Raw genomic sequence first — 16,866 nt, 5'->3', positions numbered from 1 at the left:
CTTTTCAAAATTCATCCCCAAGGTGTTCAGGTCTGGGCTTTGTGCAAACACTTCTAAAAGAAGAGAATAGTGCAATCCATATAATCCGGCCACACGTTTTTCATCATGCTATTTCATTTGCTAAAGAACAGCGCAGCCTCACACAAGGTTCTGTTCAACTCCTGACAGTTGACAGTTAACCTTGTGCTGACAGAAACCAACAACTACCACATGTGAGTGGTCTCTGACTGAACCAACTCTCTGACACACACACAGCACATGTGTCATCACAGTTGACAGGCACTGTCATTTAGGAGCTCGAAGGAATGATGTGAGCTATTGTGTGCGCTTATCTGTACGTAAAAGAAGCCTACAGACTGTTGAAACACTGACAATGCACAAACTGATATGCCAAGATCTGCATCGCGGAGCATTCACCTCAGTTTTGTTAAAAGCAATGAGCACAATGTGCTTCAGATTAACATAAAAATATCAAATATGAGTGCTTGACCTGCTTGTTTATTTTGAGAGAAGATGATGAATGCTTCCAAGCTATAAATAGTTGTAATTATATACTCTGGTGTCTAGTAGGTCTCTCTACAGACCAAATTCATTACCATATCATTGTTTTGCCGAATGTTTGTGTTGTCATCAAATGCCTTCCACTTATGTGTCTAAAACAATCCAGCTCACAATCTCAGACCGACGGTCACTGGTCCAATCAGCGACCCTTCTTACCCGTTTGTTTTTACGAATTTTTGTGTAGAACTGAACACTGCTGTCGCAAATTATGAATTAAATATGTAATGTTATCTATAGCTGGCTAACATAGATGAGCATTAGAGAAGGATAAAGACTTGTGGCAGTCCTGAAACAGCAAACACAGTGCTCAGAAATACTTGATTCTGATTAGTCTGATTTATCCATAATTTTCACAAAACTGACTGTTGTTCAAGGCAACTCATTCCTGTAAAAAGTCTCTTGTATAAGAGGCACTCTTAAATAATAAAGATTTCACTCAAATCTGTATTTAATGTTCATTTATTTGGCAAGTAGCTGTGTAAAAAGCAATACAACTAAATAAAATAATCAAAATAAAATGTAAATTTATGAGACAGGTTTCTAAATATAAAGTGGTAGGGCCTGTGGAAATATTGGCAGGGCTACACATATTGTAACTGCTGGCCTGACTAGGAAAAAAATATATACTTATTGTTAAGCACTACGTGTATATAGTACATATCTAAAGGTCATGCAGACAAATGGCACCAGCATCGACTACAGAGAGAGCGCAATGACTTGCACCACAGAAAAGGGAACCAGAGAGGTTTCTGTTTTAAATGAGAAAGCAAAAATGTGGAGATTTTGAGATCTTTCCACCAATGTGCATGAAACAAAAGATGGAAATACAAACCTCGAGGCCTAATAACATTTCTCTGTATAACGTGATAACTGGAGTCTTATGTTTTTAGACTCAAGTTCTACTCTTGCATCCTACTCCATAATCTTAAACATCATTAATCATTTTCAGAGTTTACTTTGGAATCACACACTATGATAGTAACCTGCAGCTGAATATTTCATGATCCATAGTCTTCCAATCACTTGAGCTAACGTCTCTGGTAATGCCATGATCCAAACCTCCATCCTTTATTTTTATTCTTTCATTCCTTACTTCCGTTTACCATTTTGCCAAGGTCATTGTAATGGCAATAATAATAAATAATAAAAACGAAAAGCTAATAAAACTAAATACTCACTGCTTCTCTTGACTAATGTTAACTCCTTTAGGGCAGGGCATGAGACAGGAATGTGTCCGTTTACACCGCACAAAAGACGAATTGTTCATTGCAATACCTGCTTTTATTCTGTAAACGGCTATTTTCCACCTCTCAATCAAGAGTTGAGTGCTCGTGCTAGCGAATTCACAAAGACTGGCATATTTTTCAGACGTACCATGTCAGTCACATTCCTTCCAAAATTTTAAAGGAGCTCCACGTTGATAAGTCAAGCCATCTTAACCCATTTTCTAGGACTGAATATTCCCCCCAAAAAAAGACCAGGTGTACCATAGGACACATCTGTCTTATGTTCTTTCTTTGCCTAATGTGGAGCAGTCAAGGCTTACATAAAGGTACTATTATTTTTTTTTAGACAAATTTAATGCCGTTTTAATCCTTTGATTAATGCGGTGACTGCTTGATGCGCTTAATGTTGCTACTTTCCAAAGGTGTCTCATTTGTTGGGTCCTTTCTCTTCAAAGCCGAGTGATTCATAACGAAATAAGAGAATCAACACAACTGTGTTGTCATTCACAAACTAGGTCAATGTCTAAAACTGGCCAGCTCAACGCTGAACATTGTGGATTAATTAAACATAATAAATGAAAATGAAATAAAAACAAATGACTGTAAATTAATAAATAAATGAATATAAAAAAAATGTATAAAAATGGATGAATAAAGTAAAAAAAAATATAATAATAATAATAATAATATAAATTAAATTATATATAATATATATATTTATTATGCCCCATTAAAATAAAATAAAAATACATTATAAATGTCCAAATATTTATAGACAAATAAAAATAATTAGTTAAAAACTTTAAATAATGATTATTATGATTAGTCTAGTCTACTGAAAAGCAAAAAAAAAAGAGATTAAATGACTTTCTACCACTTCCAGTGTCTGAATGAGCATGTTATACAACGTGTCTACCACACAAGCAAACATGTTTCAAATGCATCTTCATTCCCACCCTTTAATGAGTGACAGAGATGGCAGTGCAGAGATTTTTATCTCTCATAATTCATCACTTCAGCTTCACAGGCACTGTCATTTTGATAAATCAAAATCATGTTTTGAGCGTGATGTAATCCCACAGAATAAAGGCCGGTTTGTTGGCAGTGACGTCAGTCGTTGCAGGTGACAAGAGTGGAATGATTTACACAAGCAATTAACTGCAAGTATCTGAGCGAAATTGAGAGCGCTGGTGTCCACTTAATAAGCTAAACAAAGAAACTTAGGCTTAGTGTTACACAAAGTCTCCTAGATTGCAAACACGACCTTATTAAGAAAAAATTATGTCTCAATTAGCAGAAAGGATTTTTGTGCTACACTTCACCAAGGTTGAATTATGTTTCAGCGCGTCACTCAATCCTGCATCCTCGTGCATGTTAATCCTGCTATGTCACATAAGTCTATAAACATGCACACAATACCAAAGTCTTCCCAAGACAACACTTATGTTACACATCAAACATGTTCGCAGACGAACACAAAACACGATACATATTGCAACGTTCCAGTCTAGCAACTGCACATTACTTACAGATCCCTATTAATCCATACACAAACACGAAGCTTATGGCACTCACACCCTACTGTACATAACACTATGAGCAAACAGATTCTACCGGTGCTAAGAGATATCTGTGCAAACACAAAAACACATTCACAAACAGACTTTCAGTCGAAGAGAAACTTACTAAACGCTTCGAGGTAACGTAAAAGGTCAAAACAGAACAATGCTAGCACAAATACCACAGATGTTATTTTGTGCTCTCAGTTTCTCAATTACATCTGAACTACTTTAACATTAAAGAAAAGAGTCCAAATTCAAATTGGAAAGAAATTAAATTAAGCATCAAGCTCTTTTAATTAAATATGGTCGATTCATTTATGGATTATTTTTTTTTGCATTAAAATTCACTTTCCAGCCGTTTAAGTGTGTGTGTGTGAGTGAGTGTGTGTGTGTGTGTATGTGTTATTTGGCTCTCAATCTCAGCCTAAAAAAGTGGCTCTTCAACTCGTGACCAATCGCAGTCTGCTATACCACAAGGCAGCTCCATTTGAGGTTATTTGATAATAACCGCAAGGTTTAAACTTGTACAAACATAAACATGTAAAGTACACTGTGCTCTTTTTGTAGTAAAGCCGTGATCGCACGCTGACATTGACCCGACATGGTTTACAGCTTTTCTTTTACTGTTCCTGTCATCCCCAAACAACACACTGGAAACAAGGTCCTGACACGACAGTCGGAACAGTGCACATTCACATGTAAACAGATGCCTTTATCTCTCTATTGTGTTTGCACACATGGACCTCCTGAAGCTGGTATATCCCACCTGAATAATTCAGTACTTGTATTATTGTTATTAACTTACATTTCATGCTATTCTGCATGTCTAACAGGTGCTACCCTGCAAGTTTTCCATTTGAATATTTTTTACATTTTAAATTAATTATTAGATTTAAAGATATTATTCAAGCACATTAAGGCAGAATCGTTAGTACAAACTTCTTTTGAAACGATACAATTGCCTTTCAAAGGTTTGGGGTCAGTAAGACTGTTTTAATGTTTTTGAAAGCAAGGCTGCGTTTATTTGATAAAAAAAAAATACAGCAAAAACAGTAATACTGTGAATTATTTCTACACTAAATAACAGTTTTCATCGAAATACATTTTAAAGTATACCTTATTCCTGTGATGGCAAACCTGACTCTTCCAGTTTTCAGCGTCACATGATCCTTCAGAAATCATTCTAATATGCTCATTTGCTGCTCGTGAAAAATTCTCTATTATTAACTTTAAAAACAGTTGTGCTTCTTAATACCTTGGCCTAAAGAACAGCATTTAATAAAATTATTAAAGAACAATTTAACATGATAAACGTCTTTGATTTCTATTTATCAATCTAATTTATTGAAAATATTTAAGCTTTCTTTAAATTAACAATTATATAAACACTGTGTATGTTTGTACTAAATACTGTGCTTTTATAAAATGTGAAAAAAATTCACTGCCATAATTTTCCTTTAAATTCAGATAAGTTAAATTGCATATATTTTATTACAACACTGAATGTAAAAAAGTTAAATGTTAAAAGTTTAAAATAAAGAGGAAAAGGATAAAGGCAGGAATGGTTTGTCGAACTCTACATATGCATATGTATATATGTATATATACATATACACACACACACACACACACACATATATACATACATACACATACATACACACACACACACACACACACGCATACATTCCCATTTTAATTGGTCATAATTACAGAGAGTGACTGAGATCTTAGAAGAAAATCAAATGTTCAAACATTGTTATGCAACATTAGACCTGAACACCCCACGACTTTATTTCAACTCAATCACAGTTCATTACAGTCTTTATGCTTGTCGTCCTTATGTCATTTATCCATCTGATTTATTTGAATAACTTATAAACAAGACTATAAATGCTCACAGACAAAGACAGAATGTGCATGGAGGAAAAAAGCCCATCACTTTCTTCCTGAAACATTCCTTTAAGCACAAACAAATATCCTAAAAAAACACCAAGCGGTGCTCTCAAACAAAATAGCACTTTGCTGACCCCTGTGTGTAAAAACTGGAAACCGAGCATGTGTGTGTGTGTGTGTGTTTTCTCTGCCACTCTTTCTGCCATATCCAAACAAAGTGCGGTAAGTAAAAAATGTAAACTACAATCAGAGAGTAACAGTGATCTACCACTTCATTACTGCGGGCACTGATTGAACAACTATCTTTAATGAACACTCCTGGCAAACGCACACACTTACAAGCCTCAACTGATGGTGTAATAAAATCAAGCTTGTTTATTTTTCCACATAGCAATCCTGATTGCGGTTGTCGTAGTATAACAGCAATCTTTAAATATGAACTATACTCTCCCTTAGTCCTATGTCTATTCTTAAAGCACCTTTTTTTCCACTGAGGAGCCACAGTAGTACAAAACTCATTGTGACAGTGAACATCCTGCCGTTATCCGTCATCACAGCAGATGATCCTCCTGATGGGACACCCAGAACACCTCCCATTCAGTATAATGGATGCCAGTGTTTTGCAGTGAGTTTCCACCTGAATTATTTAGTTCCACATTACGGCAGCTGCTGTATTTAACAGTACGTTTTCAGCCTGCAGGTGCAGTCTGGATTTTTCCATCCTACTGACCAACCATTGAGGCTCATGAATCATTTTAGACAGACTATCACTCCAAAAAGTATTTGAACAGTCAAGCCATTTTCAAAATTGCGTGAATATATTGCCATTATATAAAAACAAATCTAACCAAGTCACATTTGTTTTAAAGAAATATAACAAAAAAAAAAGTGTCAATTCTCAAAAAGCACTATTTGTACTAATACATAATACAATGACATTGATACATTTTAAATATGATTTGAGCATCCCTAAAGAAGCCACTGCAGTTATCAAACACAAATAGTTAATAAATAGTTTAAGAATAACTTAAAGAGCTGTTCACACAAGAAGCGTATTTGTGTTTAAAAATGAGAGATGCAGCGAGTGGAATTAAAAAAAAAAAAAAAAAAAAAAAGCACAGTCTAAAGAAGGATTTAACAAAAAGAGTGTTAGGTCATGTGTGATATACTACAAGCAAAAACACATTCTGTGCAAATGACTCCTTAGTATCCTTTTGATTGAGCTTGACAGCAGGAAATCAAAACTGACTCGATTCACTTTCTTAATAAAAATGTCTCTGGCCTTATTGTGGATGATTCATCAGTGCATGTTGTTCTATGAAAGTTTCCATGATCTCTCGTCAGATGCAGTAACTTTTCCTGCTTCCAAAATTACTTTCATTTTTCTTACGTAACAAATGCCACATGAGTGGGGTCAAATAATATTAACCAACAATATTACGCCACGCAATGGAAGATAAATGGTTTGCGAAAAAAACACTTTTCAAGGAATATTTCACCCAAAAACTAAACTTCAGTCACTGTTTGTACCAAATCGCCATGACTTTACGGAAGATGGTGAGTAAACGGTGGCGGAATTTCTTTATTTGGATGAACAAATCTTTTAATTCCCGGTCAGTATAATTATTCCAGAGAACTTGTTTTATGGACCATTCATTTGTTGTTTTTACAGCAAAAGACATGACACTGAGGTTTCTCTCTGGTTTTTCCTGTGACTGAACTCATGAGTAGCTGAAGGAGACCATATCAACAGAAAAGTCTCATTCGTATCCCTCTGAATTATCTCGTCCCTATTCTGGTTTTGATCTTCTTATTCCGTCATCTCCTCTCTCTCACTTTAACTGCCGCTTGTGCTTGTTTCCCATAAATTACCCTGCGGAGCACCCACACAGCAGTTCACACACATCCATGATGGCCAACTCTCTGACTAAAATCCCCCTGACCTCATCCCAGATGACTAGACATTAGGGGTGTGGGTAAAGGAACGATGAGTGAAAGAAAGTCTTCTGTATTTGGTTAAGAGTTTTTTCTTTCCAAAGTCTTACTTGGATGGGGCCATTTGTTCACCTCTCAGACACCGAGAAAGAAACCTTAGTCATTATGAAACAGTTTGTGTCTGTCCAGGAGGAGGGTTTGAGAGTCGACAGACAAAGAGCATCTGTGTGGTTGAGAAATACAGAGAAAGGAAGCAAGAGGTTGGGAGGAGGAGAAAGTTGTACCTTGACGTGAGACTGTGCTCCAAGGTTGTAGATTTCAGTGGGTTTAACTTCATTGATAATCTTTACCAAGCACGTGCTGTCAGTCAGGTCTCCGTAGTGCAACTTCATGTCTATAAGGCACAGAATAAAAGACATAAACATTCCTCCTAAATGTGACCGAGCAATCTGAAAAGTTTGAAGTTTAAACATTTTTTCCTCCACATCGGCTCAAGTTTAAAGATTGCCACCTAAGCGAAAATAACCAGAGACCCGAAACAAAGAGGTCATGAGGTCTGAAATTTTTATTAAATTGTTTACTGAGCACAAAAAACTGCCCATCACCAGATTAGCTGGAGAGGAATAAGAGAGAAATAACTGGAGAATCCATATCTAGATTTTTGTGCAAAACTTTTTTACATTTTGCTTTCAAAGCCAGATACAGACTGAAAGACCTACAGTATTTGAATTGCAAATGTTTTATACAGGTTGACTATTAAGTGACTTTACTTAAAACTAATCATTTCGGGGAGTGAATTCTGTCATAGAACACTTTTGGCAATCCCATAAATAGGCAAACTCTTGTTTGTACAAAACAGGATTAAGCACTTAAAAGGAGAGTGACAACCATATTTAACTGCACTGTGTAAATGACATTCCCTGTAGGAATAAAAATAGAAAACCTCTGTCTTCTCTGTGATAAACTGCAGCCCAAATGCATGAGTTTTATCACAGAGGAACCATACCAATGATTTTCTCAGACTTCGTCCCAAAAGAAATAATTACAGTCCAAATATTGCTGAAGAATGTTTAGATAGCAACCGTAAAGGAAAGTACCTTAAAAATTACTTAAAAATACTGAATTAACAACTTACAACACCCAGTGGATCCAATGCCTGGTGATATTTTACACAGGTTAGAAGACATTCATGCATTTACAAACATCATAAAACATGCATATCACAATCAGGTGCGTTTGTGTGAAACTCACTTCCTTCTGTGTGTGTTTGAGGGTTATGATAAAGGTGCTCAATCCGGCCCGTGTTAAAAGAACTGGACCTGCGGAGTATACCATGAACCTGCCCAAAACAACAACAAAAACATTCCAGTCTCTTAAGCAGACAGGATTTTAAACTGAATTTATGTACAGTATTGTTCAAAGGTTTGGGATCAATAAAGTTTTTTTTAGCAGCAGCAGTAGTAGTAGTAGTAGTAGTAGTAGTGTATATTTATCTAATGCCATGTCAGCATCTAAGGTTATTTTCATGGCAAAAACAATTTAAAAAGATACAAGTATAACAAATACAATAAAAAACAGCAAACATACAAAGTTATATTGCACAAGATTTTTAACACTAACATATGATAAAAATGTTAAAACTTTTGCTGCCATAATTATATTAAACTCTTTAAGTGAGTTTGCTTTATAAAAGAGTTGTCCACATACACTAAAAGCTGGACAGTCCAATAAAATATGTTTGACAGAAAGGGGAATCTCACAGAACATGCATTGAGTAGGATCTTCACCTTTGAGCAAAAATGCATGAGTCAGTCTTGTATGATCTACTGTATGCGACATCTGGTAAATACCACTTGATAAAATCTGTTTGAAATTTCCAGATGCATTTCATGTAATTTATTATTTGTACATGTATCCCACTCTTCTTGCCACTTATTTAATATGTAACGATTAATAATAGGTCGGATCTCTAAGGGAGGAATATGACATGTGTTTACTTCCTGATTAAAAGCCTTCTTTGCAGCTGGATCAGCTCGCTCACTTCCTGAAAGAGCAACGTGTCCTGGAACCCAGCAAAAATAATACTATAGATTTGATTCTGTAGATGGTCTACTTTGGTTAAAATATAATCTATCAAAGGATGATCAGTTTTAAAGAGTCCATTACTTGAAGGCATGATTTAGAGTCTGCAAAAATGATAGTATCCTTTTGCTGAACATTTTCAACATATTCCAAAGCTGATAGCAAAGCTGTGAAAACTGAACACTGTTGAAATATGAATTCCATAATGTTCACTGTAAAAAGTTATTGGGATTTTAACAGTAAGAGACTGTAAAAATGCTACAGTAAAAATCTGTCAACTGGTTAACGGTTAGTTTCCATACAATATACGATGAATAAATGTAATTACATTTAAAGTTTATACTATAAATAAAATGTATAGTATATATAATACTGTTAAAAATAAGTTTTTTGGAAGTAAAGTTAAAGTCATTGTATAATTAGCAGTGATAAACCGTAAATCAACACTCCCATAATTCCCTGCATGACACTCCACATTTGATGTTTTTTTTTGTTGAAATAACATGTTTCTTAGTTTTTCTTATCGGTTGTGTATAGTGTTGTCACGGTAACCAAAATTTCATTATTCGGTACCGATACCAGTGAAAATCCATGGTTCTCAGTACCAATTTCGTTACCCAAGCAAAACAAAAACATATGCTATTTAAAAAAAAATTATAACTTTTTATCACTAAAAATAAAACCAATGCCATTTTTTATACTTATTTACAATTGTGTTTTACAGTTTCTCTGTAATATAATTATGAGAAACAGTAAACAAGTTTAATTTAAATTTAATTTGTTTTTTAATTAATGAAATTTAAACATTTTATTTTTTGGTAAATAAAGCGGATTTGCTATTAAAATTAAAAAAATGGAAGAAATAGTGTGATTTATTTCTTTAAAAAAAATAAAGTTTTATAATTTTTTTCAACAGTGGTTGCAGTATCACACTACTAAATAATAGTAATATTCATAGCAAGATGCCTTTATGTAAAAATTTACTTTTATTTTGATGTGTTACCATGAATACCTTAAAATGTACACTGGTTTTACTCAAATGAAATGGTAAAATGCTTGTGAAGTGACTGACCGAGTACTCGGTACCACCGGTACTTAAAGAAACCTGGTACCATGACATTTTCATTTTTTAGTACCTACTAGGTACTGAAGTACCGGGTCTTTTGACAACACTAGTTGTGTACATTAGGATTTAATCTTACATCTAATGTTATTAAATGAATGTTTATTGCATTAATTCAGTATCATGCGTGTCACCATGATGTGGATTAGTGTTTTGTGTGAATGACACAGTGCACCTTCTATATAAACAAGTATTGCCCTCCTCAGCTCGTATAAAAGCCATTTGTGATGAGCTTTAGTTCATCATGTGATTTTCTCACCACCACTAGTTTTTGGAGGTTATCAGTGTGTTACAATGGTTCAAAACAGATAGTAGTACTTCAATATGTCTGTTTATTAACATTAAATAAGTTAATGAAATACTGTATTTCATTTTGAATTTAAGTTAAGTCGTAAAACCTAAAATGTTGCTAGCATATTTTGGGTGAAGTGAAGTTGACAGTGAAGTTCTGGCAACCACAATTTATGAAATATTTGACCCTGAATGTCACAGATTTTTTTTTTTTTTTTTACAGTGTTGCTGTCCTAAAGTATTTATTGAGAAATGAATACTTTTATTGAGCAAGTTTACATTAAACTGATCAAACATGACAGCAAGGATATTTAAAATGTTACTTTTTAAATAAAAGCTGTTCTTTTGAATTACTGAAAAGAATCCTGAAAAAATGCCTAAAATGTTACTTTAAAATGTAAGAATTTCACAATATTCCTGTTTTTACTGTATTTTTTATTCAATAAATTCAGCTTCGCTAAGAATAACAGGCTTCTTTTTTTAAAGAAAACATAAAAAGAATTTACCCAAACCTCTGAACAGTCAAATATTTCTTTATATATTAAACCTTTAAAGATCCAACCCATTTAAATGAAATCTTATGAACATATGACTTTCATATTTGATTATTAACAGACAGGGAGATATTTGCATCAGATCAATGTGAGGATGATTTCAGATGGGTTTGTAGCATGTCTTTAAGGGTTACATTGGCTTACCCACCTCATAACCTTTAGCCAGCAGAAACTCAGCCAGGTAGGACCCATCCTAAAACCACAAAGACGTAGAATTATTTTGGGTTTTGAGAAACATGCACACACATTTACGGCAAGCATTACCCAAGAGAGCATTCAACACAATGACCATTTCTTTCAAAATTTCATGAGCCAGTCCGCCACGAATACACCGCCTACATTATACAAATACATGTTTTTGCACACGTACACACACGCGCTTGTGTCGAAACTGACCCTTGTGTCTTTCCAAAGCTCTATGACTTTATTTCTTTCAAGCAACACAACTATTTTTGCCCCTGTGGATCCAATTATATGGACAAAAAAGACTATTTTCTTTTGTTTTTAACAGAAGAGAGCAAGTCAAACAAGTTTAGAATGACATGAGGCCGGGTATATGATGACAGAATTGTCATTTTTGGGCGAGCTATCCCTTTAACAGCAGAGAACTAAAAATCCCCTTACTAAAAAGAGCTCCAAACATAGTCTGCAAAGAATGCAAAGTCGACAAGACAGCTAACAAATAAGTAAGGAGTGCCTATGGGCTACAACACACACCATAAGCCAGTGTAATACAAGTTTACGGAATCACCTGAGCACATCACACACACAGACAAAAGAGTATTAATCGAGCAAACAAGGCCAATGTTTAAGTCAGTGAAAGCCTGACAGCTCAGTTTAAGTCTCTGAATCCACCTGCCGTACACTAAAGACACGTTTTAACAAGACATAAGATATAAACAGCTTTCGAGTCGCTTTCATTCTTATTCTCGTCTCCTTCTCATTCTCCCTTTTTCCCCTTTCATACTTCCCAACCGCACATTCTAGAACTTTGGAACATTCCGCCCCGGCCATGGCATTCCGCCCCCTACTTCCTGCTGGGGTGATATAGGCACAGTCCCAAAGACCTTTGGGAAAAAAATGAGAAGCTCCAGCAGCCGTGTATGTGCCTGTATATATATATATATATATATATATATATATATATATATATATATATATATATATATATATATCTGCATAGGAAAAGATGTGCTTAAAGATACATTACCATTTCCTTTTCAAACCGTTCGTTGGCCATTTACATAAAACCCTGCTCAATGTCTGACCACCTGAGGCTCTCTCTGTGAATATGTGTGTGTGTGACACAACCAGTGCCAACTACAGCGCGGACTCATAACCCTGATAAAAAGCAGCTTATCGTCACACCGAGACTGTTGGGAAACGTTGCCTGTTTCCCGCAGATTATGTTCATAGACAGGAAACCTAGACGGACACGACATTCCAACCAGTCTGTGCATACGCACACACTGGCCTACCTTCAGCCACCAATCACTTTCAGTCTGAATTATAAAATCTTTAAAATAAATCACTTTTTAATTCCTAATCATCTCTTATTTTGAGTCAAACCACATGTGCGAAACATCTCAGAAATACGGACTAATTTGGAAAAACTTTCCACTGCAATTACAATCACCCTTGTGCACCACATAAAGATAAATCTATAGGCCTTTAGACCTCTGCACGAGACACAGGCTGATTGCTAATGGCAAACTGTGGATGCATTTGTGCTGAGAAGCCAGAATGGTTAAGGAAAGAATGAAAGCGAGTCAAATAAGTCTCTCCGTCTGTGACGTATTATCTCTGTTTGTGTACGTACTGTGTGTTGACTGTGTGAAAATAGATCACTTACATTTGCCTTTGCCCGCTGTAAAGCGGTCTTTCCCAGTTTACCAACTCAAAGCACACATCCAAACAAACTGCTGTGTTCCTTTATTAACCACAAGTGGGCGCAACAACTTCAGCTTAATTATCTGCACACGTCAACAAAATACACACAATTAAAGCGTTATACTATTCATTTTGGCTATGGCAACTGCCTTTGAAATATGCTGTAATGTAAATTGAGTCCAGTTATGGTTTTATAGTGATAAGCCTACACCAAATTATAATCATTTAATAATAATCATCAATTAATAAATATTTAAACTGCTTCCATACATCAGATAGTGTTTGTTTATTTACTTTCATCTGTCTGAAATAAAATGATTGCCAAAAATTTGCCATCAACTTATGATGATATAAGCATAAAACTCCAACAATAACTGGGAAAAAGAGCTATAATCTACTATTTTCTAAATATGTTCCCTTCAATGTGTTGCAATTGTTGCATTGCTAACTTGCCTTAACACACCTGCCTCTAATAGTATGGCTATTAGAGCTTGTTGGCTGGTTCTGGTGTGTTTAAATGGGGTTGAAGCTAAACTCTTCAGGACACCGGCCCTCTTGGACTTAGTTTGGGCACCCCGTATCTAGACGATGTGTGTCATTCGAGCGCCCTCTTCTGTTCATCAAACAAACTGCATGCTTCCTTTTTTACTACGTTGCAGTCCTATTCCGCTTCCGCTCTGCCACGTTAAAGCTTTATCATAAGAATCCTCCCAAAAACCCTCTCAGCACATACACCCAGGCAAACTTTATACGCTACAAGCTGGTCTTTCCAGTTAAACTAAAGAGTTCAAAGGAATGTAAATAATTGTAGTGCATGCCCGACTTGGCATCTAATGTTACACATTGAACCACGTCAGCGTTCTGATGCAATTCAATGCATGTCAATTAACGTTTCTAGCTTCTTTTTCTCTCTTTTGACTTTGCATTTACCTCACTGACAAAATAAATCTAAATAATGTGTAAAAATATAATCTCATGCACACCAACACAGATGGAAAGGGATTATATAAGGGATTACAAAATTAATACAAAATAATTAAAGAGGCTGAAAGGTATGTTTCAATCCCAGCCTGCCAACATCACAACAACTGACGATTAAAGGCAAGGCACTTTAAAGATTCCATGGCATCAATACAGTGGGAGAGGCTCTGTACACACACACACTATCTAAAACAGACATATTTACACAAGCTGATATTCCCTCATGCTGTATCTGGACCAGAATATCATTTTCACTCATTAGAGTGTGTTTGTAATATATGAAAAGAAAATGCCAACGAAACTTTTCTGTAGACAGCAAGTTCCCCCTTTTGCATTCATACAATTCATTCAATCATATTTTCTATCATATAGTTTCTCTCAGCAGGCTGCCTTCAGTAATGTTTTCACACACTACTTAAAGGGGTCTTATTATGCAGTTTAACTTTTTCATCTTTAGTTAGTCTGTAATGTTGCTGTTTGAGCGTGAATTAAAAGATCTGCAAAGTTACAAAGCTCAAAGTCCACTTCAAAAGGAGATAAATCACTTTTCAAAAATCTCAACGAACAACTCGTTTGGACTACAACGCATATTTTCTGGGATTTGTGATATCACAAATATCAACGAATGGGACGAGACCTGGTTGAGCTGCACTAGAGAAGACACCAAGTGTTATAACTATGTCAGAGACATGCTAGCTTTGTGGTTACAATCCCCCAGGTGTAAAACTTGATTTTGACACAATATTTACGCCGAAGCTTGCAGGGGGCTATGGACAGGGGCATGACATTTCCCGACCAGGTGCCGAGTGCTGCCAATCACAACACACACAGGCTCAGCTAACCAATCACAGCACATTTCCTATTTCAGAAGGCAGGCCTTCATTTAAAACAGGAACTATTTGAGCCGTTCATGCCAGACTGGGGGAGAGAGATATTCTAACAATGTAAAATATGTTAAAAACAATGTGTTTTTTGAACAACCTTGTATGAGAGCCTGTTCTAGTTCACCCCAAAACAAAATCAAGACTTCGTAAAAGAGCATAATAGGAGCTCTTTAATAAGTAATTAATATGTATAGTAATAGGCTTTTGCACAGTTAATGGCCAACTTTTCAGCAACAAATAATCAATAAAATGAACTCTGCTTGCCTCATTAATTATTTAAGTGCTTTGTCACAGGAAAAAAAAATATGTGACTGATATCTTTTAGGGCTGAATTGTGGTTTAAAACACTTTAATTGGAGTGGAGAATAAATATACAGTTTTTAACCATTTAAATCTTACTATTACGGTCCAGAAAATCTGGCCAGGACAAAATTGATGGCACATTCAGCAATATATATATATTATACACGCAGTGGGTACAGAAAGTATTCAGACCCCTTTAAATTTTTCACTCTTTGTTATATTGCAGCCATTTTTCCCTCAATGAACACACAGCACGCCATATTGACAGAAAAACACAGAATTGTTGACATTTTTGCAGGATTTATTAAAAAAGAAAATCTGAAATATCACATGGTCCTAAGTATTCAGACCCTTTGCTCAGTATTTAGTAGAAGCACCCTTTTGATCGAATACAGCCATGAGTCTTTTTGGGAAAGATGCAACAAGTTTTTCACATTGGATTTGGGGATCCTCTGCCATTCCTCCTTGCAGATCCTCTCCAGTTCTGTCAGGTTGGATGGTAAACGTTGGTGAACAGCCATTTTCAAGTCTCTCCAGAGATGCTCAACTGGGTTTAAGTCAGGGCTCTGGCTGGGCCATTCAAGAACAGTCACAGAGTTGTTGTTAAGCCACTCCTTCATTATTTTAGCGGTGTGCTTAGGGTCGTTGTCTTGTTGGAAGGTGAACCTTCGGCCCAGTCTGAGGTCCTGAGCACTCTGGAGAAGGTTATCATACTTGATATCCTTGTACTTGACCGCATTCATCTTTCCCTCAATTGCAACCAGTCGTCCTGTCCCTGCAGCTGAAAAACACCCCACAGTATGATGCTGCCATCACCATGCTTCACTGCTGGGACTGTACTAGACAGGTGATGAGAAGTGCCTGGTTTTCTCCACACATACAGCTTAGAATTAAGGCCAAAAAGTTCTATCCTGGTCTCATCAGACCAGAGAGTCCTTCAGGTGTTTTTTAGCAAACTCCATAGGGGCTTTCATGTGTCTAGCACTGAGAAGAGGCTTCCGTCGGGCCACTCTCCCACCTCCCGACTGCATCTCTGGAGCTCAGCCACAGTGATCTTTGGGTTCTTCTTTACCTTTCTCACCAAGGCTCTGTCTCTGAGCTCTTCAGGCAGTTCTTCTGACCTCATGATTCTCATTTGCTCTAACATGCACTGTGAGCTGTAAGGTCTTATATAGACGGGTGTGTGGCTTTCCTAATCAAGTATAATCAGTATAATCAAACACAGTTGGACTCAAATGAAGGTACAGAACCATCTCAAGGATGATCAGAAGAAATGGACAGCACCTGAGTTAAATATATGAGTGTCACAGCAAAGGGTCTGAATACTTAGGACCATGGGATATTTCAGTTTTTCTTTTTTAATAAATCTGCAAAAATGTCAACAACTCTGTGTTTTTCTGTCAATATGGGGTGTTGTGTGTACAATAATGAGGAAAAAAAACTTTAATGATTTTAGAAAATGGCGGCAATATAACAAATAGTGAAAATTTTAAGGGGGTCTGAATACTTTCCATACCCACTGTATATATACACATGTGTGTGTGTGTGTGTGTGTGTGTGTGTGTGTGTGTGTGTGTG

General features: G+C 36.0%; 1 protein-coding gene across 2 annotated transcripts in view; it reads right to left on the bottom strand.

Moving 5' to 3' along the window:
* Window positions 1-16,866, bottom strand: part of LOC127984075 (GDP-mannose 4,6 dehydratase) — a 64,884-nt gene that overhangs the window by 46,815 nt on the left and 1,203 nt on the right. Inside the window, exons 2-5 of one of the 2 annotated variants that reach the window (XM_052586546.1) lie at window positions 11,379-11,423; window positions 8,432-8,519; window positions 8,316-8,336; window positions 7,465-7,574 (exon numbers count right to left, since the gene is read on the bottom strand). In XM_052586546.1, the coding sequence (XP_052442506.1) occupies window positions 7,465-7,574; window positions 8,316-8,336; window positions 8,432-8,519; window positions 11,379-11,423 (264 nt within the window). The remainder of the gene's footprint in view (window positions 1-7,464; window positions 7,575-8,315; window positions 8,337-8,431; window positions 8,520-11,378; window positions 11,424-16,866) is intronic. The other variant, XM_052586547.1, reaches the window with a different exon arrangement.

The sequence above is a fragment of the Carassius gibelio genome, chromosome B20 (genome assembly GCF_023724105.1).
Source record: "Carassius gibelio isolate Cgi1373 ecotype wild population from Czech Republic chromosome B20, carGib1.2-hapl.c, whole genome shotgun sequence".
Classification (NCBI taxonomy): Eukaryota; Metazoa; Chordata; class Actinopteri; order Cypriniformes; family Cyprinidae; genus Carassius; species Carassius gibelio.
The sequence above is the reverse complement of the archived record's forward strand: the minus strand, read 5'-3'. Positions and strand labels throughout refer to the sequence as shown.